Here is a 12,846-nt window from a genome sequence, read left to right on the forward strand (position 1 = left end):
TTATTTTTCTGTTTGTTAAAAGCAAAGCAAAAGGGATTTTTTTCTTATTTCTGCATTTGTGCACACACTCATGAAAACACAAACTGCTGTATACACACACACACTCTCACACACACACACACACACACACACCCTGCTGTATGCACACACACACTCATACACACACACTGCTGTATTTGTTGCTTCTTATATTGAAACTGTTTCTGAGTAAAACCACTTAAAAAGGGAAATTAATTGAGCTTGATCGTTATAATAAGCTGAGCCGTGGTGTTACTGCTGCATCAGTTATTAAGTCGTAATCACTGGAAAATATATTTACAAGATAATTTAAACTAACTGTTCTCAATGTTTAGGAGTCGGATTTAACTTGAACTACTGTTTGTTTGTTTTGTTCAGAGAAACATGTAGTTTAAAGCTATAGTGTGTAACTTTTTCATATGAACGAACATCGGCTAAATTCAAGCCATCGTCAAACGAGTTGACACAAAGTTGATTAAGCCACTTATTTAATGGGTGAATTAATGTCTCAATCCTGCTGATACATCTCATGTGTTACCACTGTTAAAGTTGCTCAAAGGCTTAATTTATTACTTTTCATCGTACATCTTAAGTAGCTCAAATATCTGGTTTGTTTTAGGGTATTTTTTCTACCTGCACTGTAAAATGTATAAACTAGTAAATCTCATATTTTCAAGGTATTGACTAAATTATTGAATTTTGAGGCTAAAACAAAAAAAAATTGAATTTTCCTGAATTTTGTGCAGGTATATCCTTTGTTTATGTTTTTTTATTTTGTATCATGTTTGGTCCAAAAAGCTCAGTATTCAAGTAGAAAAATGCTCAAATAGAAACCATACATACATTACACACCGTCTGTACACAACTGTGATTCCTGGAAGAACAAAAATTATCAGATATAAAGAGGAAAAAGTGGAAAAAAAAATATCAACTCTAGTTTTATAAAAAAAAAAATAACGGTCTCATCTCACGGCTTTATTTTCACAATCCTATGTCTGTTTTCTCTCGGTGCGAAAAAAAACTTTTTATTTTATTTTTCTGTTTATTTTTGGATCATGTTTTTCTCCTGTGGTGACTTCTGACTCTGTTTCTGAAGTTTATATTTGCCTTAAAGAATGCCGTGAATATGTTTCAATCACTGATTTTTGGTTTGTGTATTTTGTTGTTTTTTGTTTGACTGTTTTAATAAAGATTTAAGGAAAGTAACAACACTTGTGTCCTTGGTTATATTTTTTTGTACAGTACTATTCATAAATATCAGAGTTTCTCATTTAATACTTGCTGTTTTGTAGTTAAAGGTGCTACAAGGAATTTTCAGTGTGTGTTAATTATTGCACCCCATTTGGACTAAAGCGGTAGTGTTTTTACTATGCCAGCTGTTGTTCCTGGGTGAGCGTATACCCATGACAAAGGCATTAAGAAAAACTATATAAAAATAGCATTCTTTGCACTGATGGTCTCGTTTTCTGTTACATGTAATCTATGATCATCAGAGGAAAAATTAGACTGTTTCAGAAAATAGCACCTTAAGTGATCATGTGACATTGAAACCGAAACTTTTCAATCGTTTTCGCTTTTTTTTTCTTCACCAAGATAGATTAAACAGATGAATTTTTAATGAGCAGCGACGGACCTGATCTCTGTCCTTCAATGTGAACGTCTGTGTGTGTGTGCGTGTGTGTTACTGTCTGTGTGTGTGTTTGTGTGTGTGTGTGTGTGTGACTGTGTTACTATATGTGTGTGTTTGTGTTACTTAGGTTGTGTTGGTCATTTATTTGTTGATTTCATTTTGTTCGATAAATCTTTAGAAACTAAAGATATTGATTGAATGAATGTAATAGAGTAAAAACTACAATAGTTGCCTATGAATTGTGACGGTGTGTAACAAGTTTAAAAAAAAGTAATACAATAAATATAGGCCTACCAGTACTCCAGTAACCTGAAAACTGTCCTATATGTTAGTAAATGTACTTAGTCACTTCTACCAACAGACAGACCATCTGTCTAAGCAAACACACACAATACAACTGATGTTTGGAGTCGTTTAGAGAAACACACTTTTGGTCGTTATATTTTGCTTCATTTTATTAGTTTACGACCAACAAGTTGTTTAAAATCTCACTGAAATGAACTCGAACGGAGACAAACACAGAATTCAGATAAAGACAACGTACGTGAGGTTTAGGAAGACTTTGATAAATGATAAATGGACTCCACTTATATAGCGCTTTTCCCTGGTTTTTCACAGACTCAAAGCGCTTTACATTGTTTTGTACACATTCACCCAATCGCACACACATTCATACACCGATAGCAGCAGCAGCTACCACGCAGGGTGCAAGCTAACTATCAGGAGACATTTAGGGTTCAGTGTCTCTTTGCCCATGGGACACTTGGACATGAGTTTGTTGACGCTCCAAGCAGCAGAAATTTAGTCAGTTTTGGGAACGGTAATTTATGTTACCTGACAGTTTGATTCATGATCCCGTAAATACAGCGGAAGTTTCACAAAGTTAAAAGAAGTCTGATGATTGGGCGCTCCGGTGGTGTAGTGGATAGAGCGTGTACCATATTGGCTCCGGCCTTCGTTGCAGTGGTCGCGGGTTCAAATCTGACCTGTCTCTGTCTCCCCATTTCAACTGTACTGTCTAATAAAGCTTGAAAATGCCACAAAATAATCTTAAAATAAAATTAAATGAAAATAAGTTTGATGATCCATTCAGTCCATGTGTTTGATCATGAGAGAAACTACTATTAAAGGCAAAATAAAAATGTTTTCAAGCTCTGGTCAATTATGAGATTCTTGGCTATTTTGCTTCCATAACATATTTTCTTATTGAAGGACATGTTGAGCTACGATATGAGCCCCTTTGTTATAATACCAGTTTACAGAGCCTAGGCTGTGTATTTTTTTCAGTGCACACAGTACAGACAAGTAGCAGATTGTGAGGAGATATTCACTGATTTTGACAAAAAGTGAATCCCTAACTCCACCAAGCTCTGTCTGTATACTGGTATGCAGACAAGGGGGGCCCACCTTAGCTGCTGGCAACATGCCCATTTACAGAGCCTAGGCTGGGTATTAACACAGTATGGACAGGTAGCACATCTTGACGAGACATTCACTGATTGTGACAAAAAAAAAAAATCCTTCTCCAGAATCGCTGACTGCACCTTTAAATCCGACTCTGGCTCCAGGTATACGACGGATGTTCTACGAAGCTATAATTCACCACTCCTCCTTCTTCTGCATAATCCACATCATCATCCTCTTCTATAGAATCTATTTCTTCGTTGTCCAATTCGCTGCTGTCGCATTCCGAATCCTGGCTTTCCACGTAGTCTCGCTCCCTCTCTTTCCCGTGCTTAACGTTATTATTGCGGTTGCCGTCTCTCACCGAGGCCTCCAGAGCTTTCTGTTTGCGGTAGAAGTGAGAGAACTTGTTGAATATGATGGTGATGGGCAGCGCTACCACTAGAGTTCCGCCGAGAATGCAACCGCTGGCCGCCAGTTTCCCGGCAACGGTAACCGGAACCACGTCGCCGTAGCCGACCGTCGTCATGCTAACGGTCCCCCACCACCAGCAGGCCGGGATGGTGTCCAGACCAACGTCCTGCAGAGACAGAGAGAGAGAGACACACACACACACACACACACACACACACACACACACACACACACACACACACACACACACATAAACAGATACACACATACACACACACACACACACACACACACACACACACACACACACACACACACACACACACACAGACAGACAGACAGACAGACAGACAGACAGACAGACAGACAGACAGACAGACAGACAGACAGACAGACAGACAGACAGACAGACAGACAGACAGACAGACAGACAGACAGACAGACAGACAGACAGACAGACAGACAGACAGACAGACAGACACACACACACACACACACACACACACACACACACACACACACATAAACAGATACACACATACACACAGGTACAGATGCACACACACACATAGAAACAGATACATACACACACACGCACACACATAGAAACAGATACACACACGCACACACACACACACACACACACAGAAACACACACAGTTAAGTTCCTTTTGTATGCACTGTTATCTAACTCACACTTTGATAACTGGTACATTGATTTTGGAGGTCAAATGTCAAGGTCACTATGAGTGTTGTGAATGCGATATCTCCTGAACTCTTTGTGGGGTTTAGTAAACACACAGATTGTAACGTTACCTCTTCGTACTCTGCGGTGTAAGCGATGCCGGAGAAGACGGACACTCCCACCCCGAGGTAGAGCAGCAGGCAGCCCACCTCACGGTAACTGTGCTGCACACACACAACATGGAGGGGAACACTTTACAATAAGGGAACATTAAAGCCGGGGTATGTGACTTCTGATTGGTCAAAATTAACATGAGCTGTATACTTTGACCAATCAGAGCGAGACTCCGATTCTCTGTTCTTATTGGCTGTTGGGAGTGTCCAATCACTTTGTCACGACTTTGTTGGTGTAGAGCGTGTCAGGGAGGGACCATAGGGGAGGGACCAAAGAGAACAAGTGAAGCGGTTGAGGTATTTGAATTCGAATCTCTATACCAACTGCCATTTTCTCCCCAAATCCTCCACCCCAGCTTTAAAGGGGAAGTAAGTGATATTTGTTTGTTAATATACGTGTTAAATCTCTCTATATTCATACAGCAGTCACAGTAAACAATATGCATAGTTCATAGCACAGGGGATACATTAATTAACTGTTAGATAATGCTATTGCTACTAAGCATTACAGCTAGTAAATGCTTAGTTTATGCTTATTGATCATTAACTAAGCATTAATTAACAGTTAGGTAATACTTAGTAAATGCTTATCAAGCCTTTAAACAGTTAATTAATGTATCCTTATTGTAAAGTGTCATCAAATGGAGGAACGTTTGTTAGAAGCTATGGAGGAGCTCATGGTGTATGTGGTTGAAACACTGAGGATTGAGGATTGCTGCTAAATGTTGTTATACACTGAGCAATGACAATACAAGGATTCTAATCTATTCTATGTGATTTTACAACAATATACTGTACATACCCATTATTTACAGCTCTGGAAAAAATTAAGAGAGCTCTCCAAATGTTCAGCGTCTCTCGTTTTACTATTATATTTATAGGCATATGTTTGAGTAGAATGAACATTTTGGGTGTATACATATAAATAAACTACTGACAACATTTCTACCAAATTCCAATGTTTTTTTTTGTCATTAAGAGCATTTTCAATAAGTAATGTAGAGATGAAGATTTAAGAAAAATCCAGACTGGTCTCTTAATTTTTTCCGGAGCTGTATATATTAACATTTATATAATGTTTAGAAGTCTCCGAAAGCACATGGAGATTAAAAAAAGGAATCTAAGGTTGTGAAAAAAATAGACCTACAAGATTTTGCACTAGTATATCTATGTTTTCCTCCATGTCACCTCCAGGTCTCCGTATATTTGACATATTTAACGTAACATAAATCAGTAGTTTATATTATAAAACCAAAATGTTCATTCTACTCAAACATATGCCTATAAATAGTAAAACGAGAGACACTGAACATTTGGAGTGGTCTCCTGTATAATCTTAAGTATCCAGAAAGCTCTCAGTGTCTCTCTCCTCATGCGGCTCACGGTAATCTAAAGTGCGCCTGTAATCTAAAGGTAGGTGTAATGCGTTCAAACCCAGTGGAGCGGCCGCATTTCAGAAAGTAAAACTGATTATTTCTGACATTGATTTATCCGTTAACGTTCAGAACGGATCATAACCGGTAACACGAGCTGCTGCAAAGCTCTCAGATGTAATAGACCTGGAGGAAAAGTATAGAGTCGGAGATCAGGCCTTTGTAAGTGATACGAACTAAAGGGCGTTTAGTAGTGTGTGTGTGTGTGTGTGTGTGTGTGTGTGTGTGTGTGTGTGTGTGTGTGTGTGTGTGTGTGTGTGTGTGTGTGTGTGTGTGTGTGTGTGTGTGTGTGTGTGTGTGTGTGTGTGTGTGTGTGTGTGTGTGTGTGTGTGTGTGTGTGTGTGTGTGTTGGGTGTACGTGTGTGTGTGTAGGGAGGGAGGAGGGGGGACTGACTGTGTACTTTATTTAGGCAGGCATACTCACCCATGGACTGAAAATCTGCTGCAAGCTCTGTGCTTTTTAAAGTTGTTTTAATTGTGTTTTTGCCTCAATTGTTTTATGCATGTTAGGCGACCTTGAGTGCCTTGAAAGGCGCCATATAAAATAAATGTATTATTATTATTATTATTACTGTTTACTAGGGGGAGGGCCATCTTAAAACATGATATAAAAAGTTTGTTTCTGTTAGCAATTATGATTTTTTTTATTTAGACAATACTATACTGCAGGTGGTCGATGGATGGATACATAGACAGACAGACAGACAGACAGACAGACAGACAGACAGACAGACAGACAGACAGACAGACAGACAGACAGACAGACAGACAGACAGACAGACAGACAGACAGACAGACAGACAGACAGATATTGGGGTCGGTTGCATATTCACACAAATTGGGACATTTTTCTCTCATACTGTTTGTCCGTTGAAATAAACTTTTCATTTGTTTAAAGCCCTAAACTTCAGCAAATCTCTGCAAAGAAAGCACAACAAAAGCTTTCCAGCCTTTTAAAGTGTGGAACCCATCAGCTCCGACCGACTCACGGTCCATCAACCTTTATCTGAGACTGAAAGGTCACCGCGACCAAAATGTCAATCAAATCAATTCAGCAGTTTTTCAGTTTCCTGAGAGATTTTCTAACGTCTGTGAATGTCACTGTGTGTGTGTGCCCCGAATCAGGAAGTATGAATGTTAAAGCTATAGTGTGTAACTTCTGTCGCACTCGAGAGGAATTCTGAGTAATTAAAACAACATGTCGGTCGGTGCATCTACATGAGGTAAAGCCTTCAGTGATGGCACATGGATTTTATACCTTCTGCTTTACGTCCAGGTTTTTTTCTTAGCAGTAGAATCAACAACTGAAACATTTCTTGGGCTCTTCTTGGGATTTTTCTGAGCTCCTGCACCAGTGTCAGGGGGGGGGGGGGGGGACACCAGTTTGTAAACGCTGCCATACTGAGAAATACAGAGAGTTTTGTGGAGCTCAAAGGCTTAATCAACTTTGTGTCAACTCGTTTGGCGATGGCTCGAATGTAACCGATTCATTCAACCATTCATTTATATGTATAAGTTACGCACTTTAGCTTTAAAGGTGCTGTAAGCGGAATGGTTCTTTTAGCTAACTTCCTGTCAGTTACTGCAGTTAGCAGTCCCCTCGCTCGTCCCTACGTCACCACATTAATGCACTGCGGTCTTCAAGCAGCGAGTTATCTAGCATCATCTCAGATCCATAAGTGTGATAAAACATGATAAAAACCATCAAAACAGACATTGGGAAGGATTTTTACCTGCTCCGCCATTGTAGGCGCATACACATTCACCCATCTGTTTGCTCTGGCGTGCACCGGCAGTGAGACCGTGGAGTGTATATAGTATGTATGAGTGAGACGGGTGTCTGTTTGTAGCGTTCTCTCTTCTGATCGGATAAACATTTCGGGATCCTCCAATAAGTTTATATGCCGATTACATGCAAAGCAGCTGACTGAGAGATCGGCTTTATGAAACGCGCACATTATGTAAGTGATCACTGTATGAATAAAGAGCGATTTAACACTTATATTAACATAAATAAACCGCTTACTTCACCTTTAAATAACAAAAAAATTGAAGTTGAGACTCACCCTTAGCGTTGCTCCGAGTGACCGCAGACCTGTAGAGTGTCGGGCCAACTTCAAAACTCTGAAGACTCTCATTAACCTGAAAACCTGAGAGAGAGAGAGAGAGAGAGAGAGAGAGAGAGAAAGAGAGAGACAGAGAGAGACAAAGAGAGAGAGAGAGAGAGAGAGAGAGACAGAGAGACAGAGAGAGACAAAGAGAGAGAGAGAGAGAGAGAGAGACAGAGAGAGACAAAGAGAGAGGGGGAGAGGGAGAGAGAGAGAGAGAGAGAGACAAAGAGACAGAGAGCGAGAGAGGGGGAGGGAGAGAGAGGGGGAGAGAGAGAAGTTAATAAATGCACTTTTTTATTTCTGAGAACGACCCGGGCTGGATTCTAACCCGGGTCGTTCTCTGCATGTCATTCCCCTCTCTGACACATTTCATGTCTGTCTCTCCACTCTGTCCAATAAAGCCTAAAAAAAAACTTAAACATTTTTTTTTAAATAAAAATGTAATCGTGGTGAACCTGTAAGAGTCGTCCCAGGTTCCCCAGGTGAGACTCTGTTCCCATGGTTACGTCAAACAGCATGGTGACATAGACCGGCGCCACGGTAACCACGTCGATGATGTTCAGAGGATGATGTAAGAACTTCTGCCTGTTAGGAGCCAGAAGCAGCCGCATAGCAACCTGGAACACACACACACACACTCACATAAACACACACAGAGACAGACAGACGCACACACACAGTGGCAGCCACACACACACACACACACGTTTGTACAGTTTTACTGTAACCCTGTCATAATACATTCCCTAGCCCCTTACCTTAACCCTAACCATCAAAACTAAATGCCTAACCCCAACCCTTACACTAACCCTAACATAAACCTAATTCATACCTGAACCTTAAAACCTAGTGTTAACCCTCAAACAGCCCTTTAAAGGCCTGTCCTTAAAACCTAGTGTTAACCCTCAAACAGCCCTTTAAAGGCCTGTCCCAAAAGTGAGAACCGGACAAAATATCGTCACTTTCCAAAAATGTCCTCACTCTTAATGTCTAAAACTCAAATTTGTTCTCACAAAAATAGTTGCACAAGTACACATACACACACACACACACACACACACACACACACACACACACACACACACACACACACACACACACACACACACACACTCACCTCGAAGGTGAACCAGCAGGTGCAGAATACCTCCAGAGCCTGCGTGCTGCCGTCCTCCACTACCTTCCCTTCACTGTCAAACGTCTGAGAGAGAAAGAAAAAAAAGTTTAACGCAACGCTCCCTTGCTAACTTAAAACAAACATATATTTTCAAGTGATTATAATATATAAATATAATATTACATTTCTAACAAGTCTGTTCTGTAAAATGCGAATAGATTCTACACATGTGCACTTCAAGAACACCATGAAACTCAGCAAAACTCATTTGATAAGCGACATTGTTTAGCTTCACAATCTTTGGCACCTTAAAGACCTACTTCACCGGTTGGAATATGAAGGTGTATTGAACTCGGAGATCCTATTTAGTATAAATGTGCAAAAAAAATTGAAATTGGTTAATCCTAGCCTGAGAAAAGGCAGAAAGAGTGTTTTATGGTCTCACTGTCTAACCCTACATTTCTCTTTCTGTGATGTCACAGAATACAATACACCTTCATATTCCAACCGGTGAAGTAGGCCTTTAAATAAAAACTAAATGCACAGACAAAGGATCATTTCACATTTTTCTATTACATATACAAACAGATATGTGATCAAACCTTCTGGTACCTGATATTCTGGGATGCTGTTGATGCAGGTGGTGGTGATGGATGTTATCACCACGGCGATAGACAGCAGACTGAACAGTTTGCTCGGGATGGAGTATCCAGGATTCTCCAGCGTCAGCCACAGACACTTCCTCACTCTGCCGTAACGAACCGCCTGGAAATGCTGCATGTCTCTGGAGAGGGTAATGTAGCAGGCTAGGTTAGGTTAAAGCTATAGGGCGTAACTTTTTCACTTTTTCAATTCTAGTGCAAGAAGAGCCCATGTTTCAGTTGTTGATTCTACTGCTAAGAAAAAACCTGGACGTACAGCAGAAGGTTTAAAATCCATACGCAATGTATTTGTCAGTATGGTTAAGTATTAATGGTGCTCGCGGAACTTTTTTTTTCGAAAAACACTTTGGACAAAAGCGGTAGTGTTTTTACAATGCTAGCTGTAGTTCCTGGGTGAGCGTATACCCATGACAAAGGGATTATGAAAAACTATATAAAGATAGCATTCTTTGCACTGATGGTCTAGTTTGCTGTGACATGTAATTTATGATCATCAGAGGAAAAATTTGACTGTTTCAGAAATATCAAAAGGTTCCTCGTAGATACTTCAGATAGACAGACAGACAGACAGACAGACAGACAGACAGACAGACAGACAGACAGACAGACAGACAGACAGACAGACAGACAGATACCTGTTGAGTTCTGATATTTCGTCCACTGATGTGTCGACGCTGCTCACGTCGCTGTCGTCGTCATAGCTACGGTGGCGGTTGCTCTCCAGTTTGCGGTCGTGGTAACGGTAACTACAGCAACTGTCCAGGAAGAACTCGTTGATGCCCCAGTACTCAATCTCCTGACTGTGTAGAGAAACATCATTATAACGAATTATAAACAATCTATCTATCTATCTATCTATCTATCTATCTATCTATCTATCTATCTATCTATCTATCTATCTATCTATCTATCTATCTATCTATCTATCTATCTATCTATCTATCTATCTATCTATCTATCTATCTATCTATCTACTGTATCCATCCATCCATCTAGTTTTTATGAATATCTGTGCTAAGTAGTGTGACAAACTTGTTGAATTTCCTGTGACTTTCTCAAAATTAAAGCTACAGTGCGTAACCTCTGTCCCCCCCATCAGGGAATACTGAGTAATTACAACAACACTGTCGGTGCATCTACATGAGGCAAAGCCTTCAGTGATGGCGCATGGATTTTATACCTTCTGCTGTACGTCCAGGTTTTTTTTCTTAGAAGTAGAATCAACAACTGAAACATTTCAATCAAACTAAATGAAAACGGCTAATGGAACTGATGTAATAAAGGTTGTCTTAAAATGCTGATAAACATTACAGAAGTTACACAATATAGCTTTAAGATGGTGGCGTAGTGGATAGAGCGCGTACCATATTAGCTCAGGCCTTCGTTGCAGTGGTCGTGGGTTCAAATCCGACCAGTGGACGTTTACTGCAGGTCATCCCCCCCCCCCCCCCTCTCTCTCTCTCTCTCTCTCTCTCTCTCTCTCTCTGTCTCCCCATTTCAACTCTGAACTATCTAATAAAGCTGTAAAATGCCAAAAAAAAAGATGGTGTTAACCCTTACAGACACACACCTGAAGGAGAAGACACACAGCTCCTCCATGATGTGCAGTTTGCCGGTTTGGTAGAAGTGCAGGACGTACGGGAACAGACTGGGGTTCCTGTCAAAATAAAACTCCTTCTGTTGGACGTCATAGTCATCGCACACCTGCAAGAAGGAGAGAGGAAAGAAGGGCAAGGAGGTAAGTCTGTCTCTGTGCCTGTCTGTGTGTGTGTGTGTCTGTCTGTCTGTCTGTCTATCTATCATTTAATTAAATTATGCTTTTTTGGCATGGAAAAACAGAAGTTCACACTGCCAAAGCTACTTAGCCGATATTAAAACAGAAACCAAAGCTATTGAGCAGACATAGGAAAATGTAAAATGTGTTATTGTAATTCAGTCTGTCTGTCTGTCTGTCTGTCTGTCTGTCCGTCCGTCCGTCCATCCACCCATCCATCTATATATCCATCCATCCATCCTTCCCTCCCTCCCTTCCTCCCTTCCTCCATCCATCCACCCATCCCTCCCTCCCTCCCTCCCTCCCTCCCTCCCTCCCTCCCTCCCTCACACAAACACAAACACACACACACACACACACACACACGCACACACGCACGCACGCACACACACACACACACACACACACACACACACACACACACACACACACACAGTTTGTATCTGTATCACTACCTGCAGTATATCCTCCTCTGAGTCACAGGCCAGTAGTTTTCCAAGTCTGGTGTCGGGGAATTTCTTCAGTGTGTTTGAACAAAGACTTTTCTTCAGTCCGCCGACGTTCACATGAACCAAACCTTCATCACTGTCCCTCCACAGCCAGCGGGGCACGCTCTCCTTCACCATGGTTACCTGCTACACACACACACACACACACACACACACACACACACACACACACACACACACACACACACACACACACACACACACACACACACACACACACACACGTGTTCAACATCAACAGGTTTTTATTGATTTTAAGGGAAAGGGCTAGGGCGAGGCAGCAGGTAGATTTTTCTATCAGTTCCAATTTTAAAGGTGGAGTCAGCAATTCTGGAGAACGCTTGTCGTCAAAATCCCTTTAAATATGCTGCTAGGTGGGCTTCTCTTGTTTACATACCAGATTACAGAGTCTAGGCTCTGTATTAAAGGTCCCATATTATACACTTTTCGGTTCTATTATACACCATATTATATGGTCTTAGTGGTCCCTAATACGTTTTTCTAATTGTTTGCTGAAAAAAACTTTCAGATAATGTATTGTACTATGCTGATGTTCAGCTAATCTCACAATGGCCTATTTTTTAAAAAGAGCTGCAGCTCCCTTCGTAAATATACAATCTTTGAGCTGCCCCCGCCCCCTGTCCGGAAGCGAAGCCAGATACGCCTCGCCCTCTGTCTGTCAGGGCCGTGGACCAATAAGAAATAGGGGTGTGGGCTGCACAGTGGAAGCTTCTGGCTTTCCAGTTTGTGAGGTCAGAAAAGGGGAAAATTCTGACTGGAGTATATTGGGGGGGAGGGGTGGGGGTTTCAGAAAGGGGGAGAGTGAGAACAGGAGAGATTGTTATTTTTTTTTATATTTTGGCAGTCTATAGGCACACCGTGGACCCATGTATATGTTAGAACACATTTAAAAAGT

At 41.0% G+C, this 12,846-nt stretch overlaps 1 protein-coding gene across 1 annotated transcript; it reads right to left on the minus strand.

Annotated features, from left to right (window-relative positions):
- Positions 1-3,194: 3,194 nt before the first annotated feature.
- LOC307249198 (delayed-rectifier potassium channel regulatory subunit KCNS2) lies at positions 3,195-12,047 on the minus strand (the record flags this gene model as incomplete). The annotated part of the gene is made up of 9 exons (XM_080025837.1): positions 3,195-3,632; positions 4,283-4,375; positions 7,824-7,907; positions 8,324-8,485; positions 8,986-9,069; positions 9,598-9,769; positions 10,283-10,447; positions 11,218-11,351; positions 11,877-12,047. The coding sequence occupies 9 exons, from the start codon at positions 12,045-12,047 to the stop codon at positions 3,195-3,197; spliced, it is 1,503 nt and encodes a 500-aa protein (XP_079881963.1).
- Positions 12,048-12,846: the final 799 nt, after the last annotated feature.

The sequence above is a fragment of the Ammodytes marinus genome (genome assembly GCF_949987685.1).
Source record: "Ammodytes marinus genome assembly, chromosome: 4".
Classification (NCBI taxonomy): Eukaryota; Metazoa; Chordata; class Actinopteri; order Uranoscopiformes; family Ammodytidae; genus Ammodytes; species Ammodytes marinus.